Genomic DNA, 20,818 nt, shown 5'->3' with positions numbered 1-20,818 from the left:
CTTTAACACCTGGTCGTGGTACAATCAACAGCCAAGCCATGGAGATAGGGATGAACATCACCAAATATCTTCTTTTCGCATTCAACTTAATATTTGCGGTAAATACTAAGCATGTTTCTTTCAAACGTGTTATATTTTAACTATTTGTCTTGCACATTTTTGAAAATTAATGTTTAATTCAATTTGTTGCAAACTAAAATAACAGTTAACGTGACTTGTTGAAAATAATATTGTCCTAATCAAAAAAATATCATAAAGAAAACTATATACTCCTATCAGAAACATTCAACATATTTTCATTAGGTGAATGACACCCGTAAAACAATGCTATTCTAATAAAATATTTTTTGGAAAAATCTTTAAAAAATTAAACGAAGGGGACAAAAATTAATTGTATGCAGTATGTAGCCATTATTTTTTTTTCATTTGCTATTGCTACAATATTTGGTATTGAAGTTACACTGTGTAAGGAACCTTGCAAATAAATGCTGTCAGTTTTTGGTCTTTTGGAATGGATGTAGACTATATATTTTCTATTTAAGAGTTACTAAATAACACAAGTTTGTGCTTACAATGAAAAATACAGTATTGCTACATATTTTAAGCGTTATTATTGGGAATTAAAATTTTAATAGTACAATAAACAGTTTAAACAAACTTTTGTAAATAATTCTTAGCGATTATAACTTAAATTTTATCTTGAAAGATATTCATACTTATTTAATATACTGTGGTTTTTTGCAATTAGTTGGAACTATGAATATGAATTTTACAATAATTAATTAATTACCTTAATCTTCAAGTCTTTTACTGGAACCTTCTATAGTGATGAAGTGTGTATTTTATGTACTGAAGAGCGAATAAATGTCATTTAGAGATTAAGCATTCTCCTAAAATTTAAGGAAAATGTTAATTCTATATACAAGTTTTGGTATTAAAATAGTGAAGTCAAATTAAATCTGTATGAGTTTTCAGAGTACAGCAACTAACATGTTACCAAAATTATAAAGACCTAATAATGTTTCTACGAGTATGTTGCCTTATGAGGCACAGAAACATTTATTTTCTACAGTAATGAGTAGTATTTTTTTAAATATAGCCTTTAGTTTATTATTTACTAGCCACTGTACCTGTGCCTCGCAACTGAGAGGGCGCTAAAGAGAAAACTTTGTCCCTTAATTCTATTGTGTAAAATAGTCCTACATATCCGCCTTTGCTTTCAGAAGTTAAATTCAAGGACCTCTTTGTTTGAAAAAATCTGCCTTTAAATCTAGGCTAACTTATAAGGCTACTGAGTATGAATTAAGGGGCTGATGCATGAAAGAGAAAAATGCTGTACTTATATGATTTCATTTTTAAATTGCATACGGTACTTGACTATACAAATGTATTTATTTGAAAAAACCCTATCATTTGAGTAAATAGGTATTTAGGGGGGATTAGGTAATGGTAATGGGATTAGTCTAAAGGAAAATATATATACCCCCGCCGCAGCAAACCTGCAGACTAAGCGAATTTCCATTTGTCTGATTGGATTTACACTAAAAATCCTCCTTCAAAATGTCACATTTATTCCCTATTAAAATAGAACAAGAGGTTCTACCCGTGAATTCACGGGTGGACAGAAGCCACCATTAAGTTAATTTAATCAACTTTGGCTTGATATTTCATTTAAAGGGCCCAAGTTTGAGAAATTGTCATCTGAACCGATGTTAAAAGCAGTGGAACTTTCATACCTTAAGTCCTAAGGTGGCCAAGGTGGGTACGGTTGTACCTGAACTCGTCGCTCTCTATCACGACGTCTTTTATCTATACTTATTTAATACGCAAGCAGGTATTTTGTGACAAATACTCCTCCGAAACTACTAAACCTATTGACATGTTTTTGTGTCATTGGAAAGAGCCTAACGTGAAGTTGTGCAGGAAATAATCTTTTTAGGGAAATAATTAGAGAGTGAGTCCCAGGGGCCCTTTAAAGTTTCGTATTTCTCCATAAGATTAACATGGGAAACAAACATTGTTATGAAACTCCAGCTGTTGTCAGAAATTCGCTACATGAAACTTTTTAAACAGTAAGCCAGTGTCCCTGTTGCTCGAATTCGAGCAATTGCTAAGTATTAAAGGTGTTATTTTAAAGCGAATAATACTTATGATTTCTCATGACTTTAAAATAAGATTTGACTCAAAGATTATGTAAATACTCAAGATGTACATTACAGATCGATATAATCAACATTTCTTGTAAATATCTTATAATTTTTCAAAAACTGATATTGTTTTTTAGTGTTTTCTACAAATAGCCTACTCATAGCCGCATTAGGTTGTCCATAATAATAACGATTATAAATTTTAAAAAAACCATTATTTCTATTTCTTCTCCCTTCTCCTTGGTGTTTTCCTTAGTTTGCAAATCGGCTATTTCAATGATTACTAAGAAATGCAGCCCAGTGTTAATTCAGTTTTCTATTTAGTATATCAATTTATCCAGGCTCTCTCGCTTTTTCCCATTGTAATATTTATGCCAACCCAAATTCAAATAGTAAATATTTCATTTCAACCAAGTCAGTAAATGTTTGTAGCAAACTGTCAAATTAGCAAACTTATTGACTGTTTACAATTAACATATGTTCTTCTTCTCACGTTTAATTTCTGACAACAGCTGGAGTTTCATTACAATGTTTGTTTGCCATGTTAATCTTATGGAGAAATAAGAAACTTTAAAGGGCCCCAGGGCCTCACTCTCTAATTATTTCCCTAAAAAGAAAGTTTCCTGCACAACTTCACGTTTAAGCTCTTTCCAATGACACCAAAAACATGTCAATCGGTTCAGTAGTTTCGGAGGAGTAATTGTCACAAAAATCCTGCTTGCGTATTAAATAAGTATAGATTAGTTTAACGAGTACTTTGGTTTGCTGCAACAAAGAGGGTAAAAAAGTGTTTTTTGTTGTAAAATGTTAATAGTTTAGTAATAAGTTAATGTATTTTCCAAATTTGATCAAAATAGTACAACAGTTGACTTATTCTCCTAAGAATAACATGGGAATTTTAAATTTACAATTTTTTTGAATTTTCTCTGTAACCATGAGGCGCATAATAACGCTTATAATAACACTTATAATAACGCAATATACTAAATTATTTGTTTTTTTAAGCTCTACAAAACGGTTTGGAAAAAAATTGTAAATTTTTTTGTTTTTAGGGTCAAAAATGGGGAAAACCTAATTTTACCCCAAAACCAAAACCCCCCATAAACCCCCGTTCCCATAGTCCGATCATGCTGGTTCATGAACTCGTTCGAATAATGTAGGTTTACACGTTTATACCAAATTTCATCGAAATAGGATCATTTTTGCTCAAGTTATCGTGCTAACGGACACACACATATATATAAGATGTTACCAATATATATATATATATGTATATATATGTATATATATATAAGAATTAGAACGGATGGTGTTTTTTGCCTCTAGGGATCTCAAAACGAAAAAGTAAATCGGTCCCAGGTCCAGGTCTTACCATGAGTACTACGGTAATAGCTTATTCCCTATATGGGAAATTCGCTAAAAGGTGGTTTATATTGATTTCACATACAATTTATTTGATGCTAACTCTTCAACTAATTCTCAAAATATCACAGTAAGCAAAAATAGTACAATAGAAAACTGGAATTACCTTTTGTTAGAAAAGCAAACCCACTATTATTGTTAATAGGGCACAAATTCTATCAATGTAAATAAGACATCAACAGCATACTATACACATATACATATAAAACCGTTATTTGTGTCCATTCCTTAGTTCATTGTATTGTATAGAACGGAACGGAGCGAGGGAAGCTTTTTTTGATCGGACCTTATGCCAACTAACGTAATCAATTAACTCAATAACAGCTGAACATTTTGAATCCAATCTTTTTAGGGTTGTTTTGACAAACAGTGCTCATGTTATTAAACAAATAAATTTCAATTTTATAATGTCTGTACGATTTAAAACAAACATAATTTGTTTAGCATTAACCTTATGAGTTGCTATGATGGTTACGAGATAACAACGTGGATGTAAACAAAGAATCTTGACATATGCTTGTTAGCAAACTAATATACGACCCAAATACAGCACAAAGGAAAAACCACTCAGGTGAAAACCATTGATCAAAGAATACAGAGAAAGTATTACAGGGCGTTTGGTAACTACCACTATGTATTTGAGGCACACTATCTTACTGATTTTATTTATTTAATCTCAACTGGAACTAAAGCAAAAATCATTTTAATCAGCTGTTCTAACTTACCAACTGTAAAGCCAATTTTTATCCAAACCTAGAAATAGGCTATTTAGAAAAACGTTGTTTTACTATTTACTGAAAATAGATACTGGTTTCGAGGCATGATTCATGCTGGAAATTTGAACTTGTGTATATTAAATATTTTTATTAGCATAGAAAATAATATTGATTTATATAAATAGGAATTCAAAATGTATTTAAGGCTATTATTAAGATGAGGTGTTATTTTTTACTTTAGACAGTGTTAGTGCAGTGCACTTAGACTTATTGTTTCTACCATAAAATCAAAATCTGAACCCTTTGTATACTGTATACGTGTAGAACAAGCTATTGTACTGTACCGTCATGAACAGCATGACTGCTGCTAACGTGACATCAGAGATGATTACCAATAGTGCAAATACCTTGACAACACCTCTTTACTTAAAAAAGGTCGTCGTTTGATACTTTGGAATGAGTATTTTTTTTAAGTTTATATAGTGTAGCCTTTTTTTTAGTTTAAATTTTTTTTAAATAAAAGATTATTTTTAACTATTTTGTTCATTCCGCTCAATTGGCGGGCCTGAGACCGTACACCTAGTATTGTATGTACATTTATTTACACGCTAACCATTGAGTAAAGAAACTTAGTAAGTATTATAAGTAAGGGATATTTAATTTATTTTAGATGATTGATTTTACAAAAAAAATTAATGGCCGCTATTTTGTTTTATGAACTTGAAAAATATTAATAATTTTTTTGTAGCTTTTTGTCTAGTTGTCAGAGCTAGATGGCAAAAACAAAATGCCGGCTGTTTGAGTAACTAAGGACTTCCGGAAAATTTAAATATGATATTTAGATATGTTTCTTACTCAGGAACAATGAGCTAAAATATTGGTAGAGAGTTTCAGGACGCCCTGTAGATTGAAAAGATGACATGTTTTGGACTTGAGTTATTGTTTTAAAAAATGTATGGACCTTAAACTTTCTAACAAATGTGCAAAAGTTTGTCTTTTAGCTTTTTTGTTAGATAAAGACTAACTACTGTATTTAAATTGTATCTTATTTGATTATTGTTCTATTTTGTTGAAGAGATTGTAAATCAAGTAAAATGTTGTAAAAAAAATATATATTCACATAATCACACACAATAAATTCAATACAATAAGCCAATTTTGCATTTTATAAGAATTTATTTATCATATATTTAATTTGTGAATACAGCATTCAGTTACTAGTAATCTAAATCAAAATTGATTAATGTTAAATGATGTGTTCATCATTTTAACTTCTGGAATTAAATCTTAATTTTCGGTAGGCTACTCATATTATGTATTATTATTTTAAAAGTATCTGACATTAGTATGAAGTGAAGGTTTTAGTCCCTTCTTTTACCATTAAACTGAATTTACACAAAACCAATTTTGAAGGCCAGCCTTGATGTAAAACAAAAAGACTATTTACATCATTATTGCAAGAATTGTTACATGACGAGTCAGCATGATTGGTTTTCAGCTGTCATAACACATGTAGCCTACTGCAGCGTTTTGATATTCCCAGCCTCTCAGTGTTCATTAGGCATGGCATCTATGTATTAATTTAATATGAGAAGGCAATTTCTATGAAACACTACTTCTCCACTAATAAGTGCTTTTTTAATGTACCGGTAGACTCCATCTTTCACCAATTCATGTAATAGTCATAGTCAAGAATCTTTATTCATAAGTATATTTTACATGTTTGCATGAATAGCGTCAAATAAACTAAAACTAATGCTTAAACTAAGATAACAATATTTTTAATCGATCTTGGGTATAAAGACAAGTCCATTAAATATTCCTTTAGTCATTTTTAAAACAATTGGGTTTTAGTTCTGTTTTAACTGTTAAGGTAATGCATTTTTAAAATTCATGTCCTGTATTGGCAGTCTTTTTTGGGCGCTCTAATTTATGATTTCCAATTGTCAAAAAAAAATTAAGCCCGTTTTACTCCGGCTTTACCCCACAGGCCTTCAAGTCAAAGTTGTAATGCATTCCTTATGAAGAAAAAAGTTTGTTCAGTTAAACCTTTAACTGTTGATACAACTAGACATTTTATCCCAATGTTAAATTTGTCATTTTCGGTAGGCTACTCATATTATGTATTATTATTTTAAAAGTATCTGACATTAGTATGAAGTGAAGGTTTTAGTCCCTTCTTTTACCATTAAACTGAATTTACACAAAACCAATTTTGAAGGCCAGCCTTGATGTAAAACAAAAAGACTATTTACATCATTATTGCAAGAATTGTTACATGACGAGTCAGCATGATTGGTTTTCAGCTGTCATAACACATGTAGCCTACTGCAGCGTTTTGATATTCCCAGCCTCTCAGTGTTCATTAGGCATGGCATCTATGTATTAATTTAATATGAGAAGGCAATTTCTATGAAACACTACTTCTCCACTAATAAGTGCTTTTTTAATGTACCGGTAGACTCCATCTTTCACCAATTCATGTAATAGTCATAGTCAAGAATCTTTATTCATAAGTATATTTTACATGTTTGCATGAATAGCGTCAAATAAACTAAAACTAATGCTTAAACTAAGATAAAAATATTTTTAATCGATCTTGGGTATAAAGACAAGTCCATTAAATATTCCTTTAGTCATTTTTAAAACAATTGGGTTTTAGTTCTGTTTTAACTGTTAAGGTAATGCATTTTTAAAATTCATGTCCTGTATTGGCAGTCTTTTTTGGGCGCTCTAATTTATGATTTCCAATTGTCAAAAAAAAATTAAGCCCGTTTTACTCCGGCTTTACCCCACAGGCCTTCAAGTCAAAGTTGTAATGCATTCCTTATGAAGAAAAAAGTTTGTTCAGTTAAACCTTTAACTGTTGATACAACTAGACATTTTATCCCAATGTTAAATTTGTCATTTTCGGCAGGCTACTCATATTATGTATTATTATTTTAAAAGTATCTGACATTAGTATGAAGTGAAGGTTTTAGTCCCTTCTTTTACCATTAAACTGAATTTACACAAAACCAATTTTGAAGGCCAGCCTTGATGTAAAACAAAAAGACTATTTACATCATTATTGCAAGAATTGTTACATGACGAGTCAGCATGATTGGTTTTCAGCTGTCATAACACATGTAGCCTACTGCAGCGTTTTGATATTCCCAGCCTCTCAGTGTTCATTAGGCATGGCATCTATGTATTAATTTAATATGAGAAGGCAATTTCTATCAAACACTACTTCTCCACTAATAAGTGCTTTTTTAATGTACCGGTAGACTCCATCTTTCACCAATTCATGTAATAGTCATAGTCAAGAATCTTTATTCATAAGTATATTTTACATGTTTGCATGAATAGCGTCAAATAAACTAAAACTAATGCTTAAACTAAGATAAAAATATTTTTAATCGATCTTGGGTATAAAGACAAGTCCATTAAATATTCCTTTAGTCATTTTTAAAACAATTGGGTTTTAGTTCTGTTTTAACTGTTAAGGTAATGCATTTTTAAAATTCATGTCCTGTATTGGCAGTCTTTTTTGGGCGCTCTAATTTATGATTTCCAATTGTCAAAAAAAAATTAAGCCCGTTTTACTCCGGCTTTACCCCACAGGCCTTCAAGTCAAAGTTGTAATGCATTCCTTATGAAGAAAAAAGTTTGTTCAGTTAAACCTTTAACTGTTGATACAACTAGACATTTTATCCCAATGTTAAATTTGTCATTTTCGGTAGGCTACTCATATTATGTATTATTATTTTAAAAGTATCTGACATTAGTATGAAGTGAAGGTTTTAGTCCCTTCTTTTACCATTAAACTGAATTTACACAAAACCAATTTTGAAGGCCAGCCTTGATGTAAAACAAAAAGACTATTTACATCATTATTGCAAGAATTGTTACATGACGAGTCAGCATGATTGGTTTTCAGCTGTCATAACACATGTAGCCTACTGCAGCGTTTTGATATTCCCAGCCTCTCAGTGTTCATTAGGCATGGCATCTATGTATTAATTTAATATGAGAAGGCAATTTCTATGAAACACTACTTCTCCACTAATAAGTGCTTTTTTAATGTACCGGTAGACTCCATCTTTCACCAATTCATGTAATAGTCATAGTCAAGAATCTTTATTCATAAGTATATTTTACATGTTTGCATGAATAGCGTCAAATAAACTAAAACTAATGCTTAAACTAAGATAAAAATATTTTTAATCGATCTTGGGTATAAAGACAAGTCCATTAAATATTCCTTTAGTCATTTTTAAAACAATTGGGTTTTAGTTCTGTTTTAACTGTTAAGGTAATGCATTTTTAAAATTCATGTCCTGTATTGGCAGTCTTTTTTGGGCGCTCTAATTTATGATTTCCAATTGTCAAAAAAAAATTAAGCCCGTTTTACTCCGGCTTTACCCCACAGGCCTTCAAGTCAAAGTTGTAATGCATTCCTTATGAAGAAAAAAGTTTGTTCAGTTAAACCTTTAACTGTTGATACAACTAGACATTTTATCCCAATGTTAAATTTGTCATTTTCGGTAGGCTACTCATATTATGTATTATTATTTTAAAAGTATCTGACATTAGTATGAAGTGAAGGTTTTAGTCCCTTCTTTTACCATTAAACTGAATTTACACAAAACCAATTTTGAAGGCCAGCCTTGATGTAAAACAAAAAGACTATTTACATCATTATTGCAAGAATTGTTACATGACGAGTCAGCATGATTGGTTTTCAGCTGTCATAACACATGTAGCCTACTGCAGCGTTTTGATATTCCCAGCCTCTCAGTGTTCATTAGGCATGGCATCTATGTATTAATTTAATATGAGAAGGCAATTTCTATGAAACACTACTTCTCCACTAATAAGTGCTTTTTTAATGTACCGGTAGACTCCATCTTTCACCAATTCATGTAATAGTCATAGTCAAGAATTTTTATTCATAAGTATATTTTACATGTTTGCATGAATAGCATCAAATAAACTAAAACTAATGCTTAAACTAAGATAAAAATATTTTTAATCGATCTTGGGTATAAAGACAAGTCCATTAAATATTCCTTTAGTCATTTTTAAAACAATTGGGTTTTAGTTCTGTTTTAACTGTTAAGGTAATGCATTTTTAAAATTCATGTCCTGTATTGGCAGTCTTTTTTGGGCTCTCTAATTTATGATTTCCAATTGTCAAAAAAAATTAAGCCCGTTTTACTCCGGCTTTACCCCACAGGCCTTCAAGTCAAAGTTGTAATGCATTCCTTATGAAGAAAAAAGTTTGTTCAGTTAAACCTTTAACTGTTGATACAACTAGACATTTTATCCCAATGTTAAATTTGTCATAGATTTTTAATTAAAATCGTCTTATTTGATGTGAGCAACCGACAGATTGCGATCTTATTTTTTTTGTTATCTAAATTATATACAAACCTTTTTACCATATCAAACTAACGATATATGAATTATGGTGAATTATGGGTTTTGTAACTATTATGACCCATCAACTTAATTAGCAACAAAAGATAAGCTATGAAATAGAATTTTAGACACTAGCACATCCTTTGACTGCCTCACACAACTAAGTTCTTTTTCAATAAAAAAATTGGCGACAGTTGGCCCATATAGATGGGATGTCTACTACAGTATTCAACATTCAATCAACAAACAAATCTTTTGTATTAATAGTATACTAAAACAGCTGTTGATAAGTAAAACACGTCATGATAGAAGAGCTTAAGCCCCCACACGGGTGAGCATGTTCCCAAGCATATTCGCGACGGTGTTGGCGGCGAACATACTCGCCCGTGTATGGGGTCTGTGAGCTTTTGTACCAGCGAGCATGTTGGGCTCGGCGCTCGGCTCGTCAGACCCGGCGAACCCACGAACATGCTCGCCCGTCTGTGGGGAGGACCAACATGTTCGCGAGCAAACATGTAAAACACGTATGATAAATACGCCCGGGAATGTCTTCGAAACAGTCTTCAGTTATCCTCAGGTAATTTTAGCGAATTTCTCTATAGGGAAGTAGCTATTACCGTAGGCGGCGGCACGGTAAGACCTGGGCTTGGGACCAACGACCAATATACTTTTTCGTTTTGACATCTCTAGAGGCCAAATCACTATTTGTTCAAATTTTTATCTATGTTATAAATATATAGAGTAATGCATACGTCTGTGAACGTGATAACTTGAGTAATTTTTGTCCAATTTTGAAGAAATTTGGTTTAAAGGTGTAAGGCGGGATAAACTTGAATGAATTCGCGAACTAGCATGATCAGATAATGGGAACTGGGTTTTAGGGGGGGTTTTATGGGATAAAAAATGTTTTTTTCTTATTTTTTACCCTCAAAACACAAAATTTCCCAATTTCTTTATAAACCTTTTTAAAGAGCTTAAAAAAACAAATAATTTAGTATACAAAATTGTTTTTGTACGGTAACGGAGAAAAATCTAAAAATTGTAAATTTAAAATCCCCACGTTATTCTTATGGAGAATATTTTAAAATGTTGTAGTTTGCTTGTTTGAGAAGTAATATTTCTCATCTTGTCTTTACATCATCACCTGATCAAATTATAATTGTCCTGTTTACCTTTTGTATGTTATGGTTTGGTTTGGTGTAATTGTTAAAAAGATGTATTAGTTTGTTATGTTAAATTTGTTCAGTATAAAATCATTTTCCATTATATTTCTGGGCTATTTATTACATTAACTTTTAGGTTATGGGCCCTTACAATTTGTAAGTGTAAATTTTGTCATTGTGAATCCTGAAAGTAAGATATTTTTAACATAACTATTTTCCTTCTATTTGTTGCTGCTGCTATGATTGGTATTATTCATCATAGTGGAGTATATTTTAAAATGGGGAAAGAGACATGAAAATAGGAATTGAACTGCTTGAAGGAGTTTCCAACTACAATAACTGGAAGTTTGCAATGAAAATGGCCCTAATGCACGAAGATTTATGGAATACAATTGAACCGGATGATACAAGGGGAAGTGAGGTAACACAAGGGGAAGGTTTGGTAAGTGAAAAGAAAAAAGATCAAAAAGCACTAGCTAAAATATGTTTATTTGTACAACCTTGTTGTTTGTTGTAATCCTCACGTAAGAAATGCAAAAACTGCAGAAGAGGCTTGGGACAATCTTAAAAATGCATTTGAGGATAAGGGATTAGTTAGACGACTAAGTTTATTGAGAATTTTATTCAATACTAACTAAACTTTCTGATTTTGGTACAATGGACACTTATGTTACCAAAATTATGTCTGTTTCACAAAAAATAGCAGACATAAGTAAGCCCATAGAGGACGAATTTCTTGCTGTAGTCATGTTGAATGGCTTGCCTAGTCATTATGAACCTATGGTTATGGCATTGGAAAACTCAGGAACCGAATCATCAGTTGAACTAGTCAAGTCTAAATTACTTCAAGAAGATTTAAAATCTGTCAGTCCTAGTCATAACATCTTAAATAGAAATGCATTAGCTACAAAACAGAACACTAAACGTTCTGAGGTGATATGTTATCGATGCCACAAACATGGTCATAAAGCATCAGATTGTTTTAAAAGTTCTTCTAAATTCGGGAAGGGTATTAATCCGAACAAACGTGCTAATCAGATATCAAATAACAGTAGTGAAAGCAGTGACTGGTGTGTTCTATCGGCATTAGCAGCCAAAACTAGTGCTGATTGCTGGTATCTTGATTGAGCTTGTCAAAACTAGTGCTGATTGCTGGTATCTTGATTCAGCTTGTCAAAACTAGTGCTGATTGCTGGTATCTTGATTCAGCTTGTCAAAACTAGTGCTGATTGCTGGTATCTTGATTCAGCTTGTACGAATCACATGAGAGGTCAGAGAGATTTACTTCAAAAATACCAAAAGTATAACAAAACTGGTATGGATGTCATTGTGGCGAACAATGAAAAGCTTAAATGTGAAGGTCAAGGAGAAGCAACAGTCATGATAGAGTCTGTTGAGAGAAAAGTTACTGATGTTGTACCTAATTTAAGTTTAAATTTGCTTTCTGTTAGTCAAATGGTAAATAAAGGTCTATCAATGGTTTTTTCTGAAGACGGGTGTGATGTATACAAACAGAAGGACTGTAATGTATCAGGTCAGCCTGTAGCTCATGCCACAAATGTGGATGGTCTTTACAAGTTGGACATTGATCTTGATAACCAAATGTCAAGCAACTTTGCAGGAAATAGTAAAGACACAGAAGATCTATGGCACCGTCGGTCGGAAATCCATGAAATTATTGAAGGACAAAATATCAACTGGTATGTCATATTCTGGTCAAGGTTCACCCTGTATTTCTTGCATACAAGGTAAGCAAACAACAACTCCTTATTCTTAAAAGAAGAAGGGAACTCGTGCAGCAGAAATTTTAAGATTAGTGCATTACGACTTATGCGGCCCAGTGAATGTTAGTTCGCATGGAGGAGCTCAATATTTACTAACTCTCACTGATGATTTTTCAAGAGAGACATTCGGCTACCTTTTGAAGTAAAAGAATGAAATTGTTTCCAAAATTAAAGAATGGAAATTGCTAGTAGAAAATGAGACTGGAAAAAGATTGAAGGAACTCCCTACTGATAATGGAGGTGAAATTGTGAACAAAGAGCTAGAAGATTTTCTTAAAGCTTCTGGAGTAAAACATCAAACAACTGCTCCATACTCACCATCTCAAAATGGCGTTGCTGAGAGGGCAAATCGTACAATTTTTGAGAAAACTCGATCTCTGCTGCATGATTCTGGCTTGGACAAAAAGTATTGGGCTGAAGCAGCTAATACTGTAATTTATTTGAAGAATCGGTCTCCTACTAAAGCTGTTTTTGGGAGAACACCGGAAGAGGTGTGGACCAACAAGAAGGTTGATCTTAGTCATTTGCGAGTTTTTGGTTGCAAAGCTTTTGCTCACGTACCAAGTGGACAAAGAAAGAAGCTTGATCCCAAAAGTCGTGAGTTGATTTTTGTTGGTTATTGCCAAAACTCTAAAGCCTACAGACTTGTTGATCCAAGATATCCCTCTAAGATAATCATATCCAGAAATGTTGTGTTCTTAGAGGAAAAACCAGTTGAAGGGGGAGAAGTGAGAGATAGGTAACAAATCATATAAGATTTTAGATCTATCAAATGATGACTCAGAGAGGAGAGCCATAACTGAGAATGATGTTAATGATGACATAGCTGAGAATGTATCAAATCTAGAAGAGGACATGTGTATAACAGATGACACAATATCAGAACCTGACACAGAAAACAGAGACTCATGTCTTGAAGAAGAGATGTACACAACAAATGATCCTGAAGCAACCCCAGAGGTGAGAAGATAATCCACAAAGAACACGGACACCAAAGGACATGGGACCATTTGAAGTATATAATGTGGTTCATGATCATACACCAACCAGTGTATTTGAAGCATTAAATGGGAAAGATAAACATCTCTGGGGAAAAGCAATGAAAGAAGAATATCTCCCGTTCAAAGAAAATGATGCTTGGAGTTTGGTTGAATTACCCAAAAGAGCAAAACCTGTCAAGAGTAAATGGGTCTTTAAGATCAAGAGAGACAGTAATGGAGACATAACAAACTACAAGGCTCGGCTAGTAGCAAAAGGGTTTACACAAAAGTATGGTGTTGACTACAAAGAGACTTTTCTCCTGTTGTGAGAAACTGCACTCTCAGAACGTTGATGGCTCTAGCAACAGAAATGGATCTAGATATTCATCATTTAGATTTTTCAACTGCTTTTTTGAACGGACATCTAAAGGAAACTGTGTATATGCAACAACCTGAAAACTTTATTGTACCAGGCAAAGAAGACAAAGTATGTTTATTAAACGGTCTATCTATGGTCTTAAACAGTCATCAAGAACTTGGTATGAGAAAATAAATCAAGTACTTACATCTTTAAAATTCAAAAGATTGAATACTGAACCTTGTGTCTATCAAAGTAGAAGTGGCAATAGTATGACAATAATTGTACTGTATGTTGATGATTTGTATTTATTTCACAATAACAAAATGAAAAACTTCAACTTATTGAGCAACTAATGAGTACTTTTAAAATGAAATATCAAGGACCAGCTCAAAATATCCTAGGAATGAGGATGAAGAGAGGAAATTACTTTTTGTGCCTTTTTGTGATCTACTTTTGTAGATCAGTCAGTTTACATTCAAAATATATTGGAAAAGTTTAAGATGACTGATTGCAAACCTGTGAATACTCCAATAGAGGCTGGATTATCTCTAGAAAAGGATAAATCGGGAAGTGAATCATATCCTTATCGAGAACTTATAGGAAGTTTGATGTATCTAGCTGTCAACTGTAGACCAGATATTGCACATGCAGTTAGTTATCTTAGCCAGTTTAATAGCTGTTACGGGAGTGTGCACTGGAAGGCAGCAAAGCGTATCTTGAGATACCTAAAAGGAACTATTGAGAGAGGTATTGTGTACAAAAAATCAGGGAGTCTTGAGATGGAAGCATACGTTGATGCGGACTGGGCTAACGACAAAGAAGACAGGCGTTCTTATACGGGATATATTTTCAAGTTAGCAAATGGACCTATAGGCTGGGAGAGCAGGAAACAACGCACGGTGGCATTGTCAAGTATAGAAGCAGAGTATATGGCACTTAGTGATGGAGCAAAATAAACTAAATTTCTGCTAAGTCTGTTGAAAGAACTCTTAGGGAAGAAGGATGCGATTGTAATTTACAATGATAACCAATCCTCCCAAAAACTAACAGTAAACCACATGTTGAATCGCAGAACAAAGCATATTGACATACGAAATCATTTCATAAGAGAAGCTGTGGAACAAGAGGATATTATTCTGAAGTATAAGCCAACAGCAGAAATGCCAGCATATATTTTGACAAAAGGTGTTCCTGGCCCACGACATCAAGAGTTAGTGCAATTAATCGGACTGGATCAAGTTGATAAACATTAAGGGGTGGTGTTGGAGAAGTAATATTTCTCATCTTGTCTTTACATCATCAACTGATCAAATATAAATTGTCTTGTTTACCTTTTGTATGTTATGGTTTGGTTTGGTGTAGGCCTAATTGTTAAAAAGATGTATTAATAATTTGTTCAGTATAAAATCGTTTTCCATTATATTTCTGGGCTATTTATTACATTAACTATTAAATCAACACCCTATCCTCTAGATATTGATGTAGTTTATCTTTCTAAAACTTTCACTAGTATGGCAAAACAATTTATGTAAAGGAATAATGAAATCAACCCTATCCTCTAGCTATTGATGTAGTTTATCTTTCTAAAACATTCACTAGTATGACAAAACAATCTATGTAAAGGAATAGTGAAATCAACCCTATCCTCTAGATATTGATGTGGTTTATCTTTCTAAAACTTTCACTAGTATGACAAAACAATTTATTTAAAGGAATAGTGAAATCAACCCTATCCTCTAGATATTGATGTAGTTTATCTTTCTAAAACTTGCACTAGTATGACAAAACAATCTATGCTAGAGACTTGACATTAGGTAGTATTGTAGTATGGGATCCTTAGCTGGAGATCTGAAATTTGGTAGGATTGTTGGTCTTGGTCCCAAATGACCTAGGACATTCCCAAAAGCTACATTTTACAATAGTACCCCCCCCCCTCCCCAAATTTAACAATTTCTCCCCCCATAATCTTATTCTTACGGGGAATATCATTGAAAGTTTCTGACTTTGGAATGGACATCAGAACCATTTAAAAACAACTAGAGACTTGACGTCCGTCTTAGGGTGCGTTGTCCAAGGCGCGTCTGTTGCGTCTGACGCAGGGCGATGATCGCCGAGCGATGATTGCTGGGCGTCGATCGCTTGGAGGCACGTTGTCCAAGAACGCGTCTATTCAGTTCAACAGTTGGTTGCTGACTGTGTTAATATTTATTTTGCTATCACTATTCGCGTAAAGAGCCAAGTGTTGAAGATCCTATTCATCAAAGAGATAGAAAACGAGGAAATTCTGGACCTTTAGTAAATCTCGATTGTGTACCCACAGTGTTTTCATAAATAGAAGTGAGGAAGGATATTTTAAAATACTTATCAAAAACCACTTTAATACAGACAAGAGGCTGTTAAGTGATTTTTTTTTACTTTTAAAGGAAACTGTTTAAGTTCGTTTGAATCCTTTAAAGTTTAAGTTGTAATAATTTAATTGAACATTAATTTATTATTATTTTGAAAATTTTCTTTACTTAAATACAGATATCTCCTATTCTAAATAACTCCCAATACGTAATCCATAGCTAAAATAAAAGTCAACACTATGGTGAATTATTTTAGACTATAAAGAGTTTCGGGAGTTAATTGAGGATATATTATGTCTTTAACTAAAGATAAATTTTGAAATAAAAATAATTTAATATTAAATTTCAATTATCAATCATTAAGATGGGGACGCCACTTAGATGCGTATTTTAACCCAAATATGAGTGAAGGATGAGTGTAGAATGGTGCGAGATGATCTGTGTAGCTTTGTCACTGACTATGATCAGCTGTTTCATTAGCCAGGATCATTTATTTAAAGCCCAATGATCAGGAACAGCTGGGTCCAGTTTCGAACCATCAAAAAGCTACTGACTTTTCTCAGGATTGAACCGGTGACCTCTTGATTAGTAGGCGAGCACTATAACCACTCAGCTACCCAGCCAGTTGACTCAAGGCCTATGACTCATTTTAAATTTGTTGGATTTTATTTAGTGATTAATCAAATTAAAGCCAAACATTTACTGAGTAATTTAAGACTAGAGAGACCTTGGGCCGTATTAACAACCCGAGATATAAATATTTTAATAAAAACAAATTTATAAAAAAAGTAAGATTTAATTTTGTAGTTTTGTTTGTAGCGATTCTCTTACTCGTTTGATTTTAATGATCAATAGCTCAAATGGAAGCCCTTTTTATTTTAAGGTTGAAAAGAACTGCAAGCGTTAATAAGAACTGAAGATATTTTAAAAAATGTTTAAAAAATGATCAAAAGTACGAAACGTCTATAAGAAATGTATGGGGGAGAGTTTTCGTTTGAATATCTTGAAAACTAAAAAAAAATAAAAACGGATTTCTGAGTGTTTTCGTTTGAATATCTTTAAAACGAAAAAAAAAAAATAAAAACGGATTTCCGCATTGAAATTAGCATGAAAATCTAGTTTTGTAAATGATAAAGACACTACACATTATTAAAGTCACAACACTATCATTACATAAAAACAATATGTATATCCAATATGGCGGATCCAAGATGGCGGCCATAAACGTGTTTCCTATCGAAATGAAGTACTAACCACCCAATAAATACTGGTGGTGGTCTTAAGTCAATAACTCGAAAATGTGCATACAAAATTCATATGGAATCATTTTTTATTATTTTTCTAAAGTTGGGAAAAGCCACTATTTTTTATAATGATTTTAGGGGGTTTCTCAGGGACCGATTTTTGGCAACCTTTAGTATGTCACTCAGCAGACCCAACACTACAAAATAAAACCCTAAAATATTTTCTTGAAATTTTTTTAGGTCATATCCTATATTTCTTTGACTATAGCCATTACATTAAGATACTGTATATTATGGAGTATACAGGAGAATGCAGAAACAACAATGCAATAGACGCTGGCCGTCAGCGATCCCGTCTGCTCCCGGAGCAGTGCCCCGCGTCAGACGCTAGAGACGCTCCCTTGGACAACGGGCCCATTGAAATCAATGCTTAGCAGTCACTGAGCGTCCATCGCTAGGGTCTATTACTCAGCGTCAGACGCAACAGACGCGTTCTTGGACAACGGGCCTTTAGTCCCAAACAGCCTAGGAAAATCAAATACGTTACATTTTCAAATTTCAACACCCTAAAAATAGTTTTGAATATACAAATCATTGGGAAAACATTTTTCCCTTAAAAAAAAACTAAAACTAAAAACTGTGCAAAGATTTTAAAGAATTTTCAGAGTCAGAATATAATGTTATACAAAACACTCATATTACATGTTTTTTCATAACTTTACTCCTTTAGCCCCAAAAATTAAGTGTGATATCAGAATTTGATAATTATATTTTCCACTTTTACAAGGTTGTAAACGATTCTTTGCCTATTCAATGGGCACAAGGGTATTGAAACTGTACACAATTTACTATATTACAGCTACAACCATGGTATGAATAAAAAATATGCCATATAAAAATTATTCCCCTCATCCAAAATCGATTCCCCCCTTATATCTATCCTATAGCCACCATATAGGTGTTTTGGTCTTGATCACGTTTACGCACTTCTAGATTAGCTGGAGATATGAAATTTGGCACGTTTATATGTCTTGCGCCTTTTACGAAAAGTGACATTTTACAATGTTAAACCTCCCCCCAAAATATCAAACTACCCCCACCCCCCTTGTTATTCTTATGGAGTTAACAAACCTTGAAAGTAGCTGACCTGAATATTCATGGTCAGGAATTAAACTTTCTAAAAAACCCTTCTAGGCATTTTTCGACAATCGAGCCCCTTCACCCTACCACTAATGACGACTAACAGCTAGGGGGCCTGGGGGCGGAGCCCCCAGCGAGCCAAAGGCGAGTTTATAGTATACATTTGATTTAACTCTGTGTACAGATGTGACTTTTGTCAAATAATCCCGCCACAGCAAACCTGCAGATTAGGTGAATTTCAATTTGACTCATTGGATTCTTACTAAAATATTTCCATGTAGAAATCATTATTTATTTATTATTTTTAATAAAATTAGATTAAACTAGCACTTAGGTTTGCTGTTAAGGGAAAGGTTTTTGATGATAAATGTTGATTGTACAGGATGAAGTACATAAATTTACCAAATTTGATAAAAACATATTCATAATAAGCAACACCAATAATAAAATCTTTTTCTTTATAAGAAAAACATATAAGAATTTTCAATGTACATTTTTTTAATCTTCTCTGTAATTTTTAATAGTATAATCACACTAATATACAAGTGTGTTAGTTTTTTTAAATCTCGAAACAAAGACGAAGGCTGTAAGCTTCTCTAAACTGACATAGGGAATTTATAGGAAATTTCATGATTTATAAAAAAAATAGAAAAACCCCAATTTTTGAAAAATATTAAAACTCCATGCATAACACCCTTTTTATATCTTGCTTGTTTACAAAATCATTCAAGTTTATCTTGCCCAACATGTGCAATTGTGCATGCCAAATTTGTATCAAAATTGGACCAAAGTGACTCAAGTTACTCAAGACATAAACAATTTAAGACATAAATTTAAACAAATATATTTCCAAAAATTCTGAAGAATAGTGTTTTTGACATCTGGGAACAATATAATGAAGGAGTAATTTGGTCCCGGCCATAGGTTTTACCATGCCACCTACGATCCTATAAGAAAATTTCCTAAAATGATGTAGTCAACCTAAACAGAATATTTTAACAAGGAGGAGTTATTATTAATAATACCCCCGCCGCAGCAAACCTGCCGACTAAGCGAATTTCCATTTATCTGAATTGATTTTCAGTTAAATATATTTTAATAACATAGGTTTAACGAGTACCTAGGTTTGCTGCTACAAGGAAACTAATAAAGTGTGTTTGTTAGTAAAATATTGATAGCTTAGTACAAAATAAATAAATTTGCCAAGTTTGATCAAAATATATCCATAAACAAGCAAACTACAACATTTGACAATATTCTCCATATAAGCGTAACATGGGAATTTTAAATTTACAATATTTTTAATTTTCTCCGCTACTAATAACCGAACAAAAATACTTTTATATACTAAATTATTAGTTTTTTTAAGCTATTTAAAAAGGTCTAAAGAGAAATTGGGAAATTTTGTGTTTTGAGGGTCAAAAGTGAGAAAACCCAATTTTTACCCCATAAAACCCCCCATAAAGCCCCGTTCCCATGGTCCAATCATGCTGGTTCGCGAACTCATTCAAGTTTATCCCGCTTTACACCTTTAAACCAAATTTCATCAAAATCAGACCAAAATTACTCAAGTTATCGCGTTTACGGACGTATATATATATATATATATATATAATATATATATATATATAATATATATATATATAAATCTAAAAAAAAAATTGAACGTATGGTGTTTTTGGCCTCTGGAGACATCAAAATGAAAAAGTAAATTGGTCCCGGGTCTAGGTCTTACCGTGCCACCTACGGTAATAGCTACTTCCCTATAGGGAAATTCGCAAAAACAATAAAAGATCTCAATATCCAGAAGTAGGACTAAGTATTGGTTAAATGTGACTGGATGTTGTATGGTTAATTTGAAATATAGTAGAGAAGTATTTAAGAGAAAAATTGAACTTAGTTTGAGTTAGTTAAACAATATGAGAAGGTTTATGAGGAGACCTTACAATCTTGATCTTGCCAAGCAACAGTGATGAAGCACCCAGCAAGTCTACTATGCATAATCCATGGAGACTTGGGCAACACACAAATACAATAGGCCTATTAAATTCGCGTTGATACCTAGTGAGGTTAGGATCTATTTGAGGCCTAAATATCATTGTGACAA

At 32.9% G+C, this 20,818-nt stretch overlaps 1 protein-coding gene across 2 annotated transcripts in view; it reads left to right on the top strand.

Annotated features, from left to right (window-relative positions):
* The window catches only part of LOC128982836 (CD63 antigen-like), a 113,362-nt gene continuing 92,544 nt past the window's right edge, over positions 1 to 20,818 (top strand). For both annotated transcript variants that reach the window (XM_054401866.1, XM_054401865.1), the window contains exon 1: positions 1 to 98. In XM_054401866.1, the coding sequence (XP_054257841.1) occupies positions 39 to 98 (60 nt within the window). In that variant the 5' untranslated portion in view covers positions 1 to 38. The remainder of the gene's footprint in view (positions 99 to 20,818) is intronic.

Source organism: Macrosteles quadrilineatus, unplaced genomic scaffold (assembly GCF_028750875.1).
Source record: "Macrosteles quadrilineatus isolate MER2022 unplaced genomic scaffold, UCM_ALF_1.0 Scaffold_1__1_contigs__length_201487025, whole genome shotgun sequence".
Lineage (NCBI taxonomy): Eukaryota > Metazoa > Arthropoda > Insecta > Hemiptera > Cicadellidae > Macrosteles > Macrosteles quadrilineatus.
The sequence above is the reverse complement of the archived record's forward strand: the minus strand, read 5'-3'. Positions and strand labels throughout refer to the sequence as shown.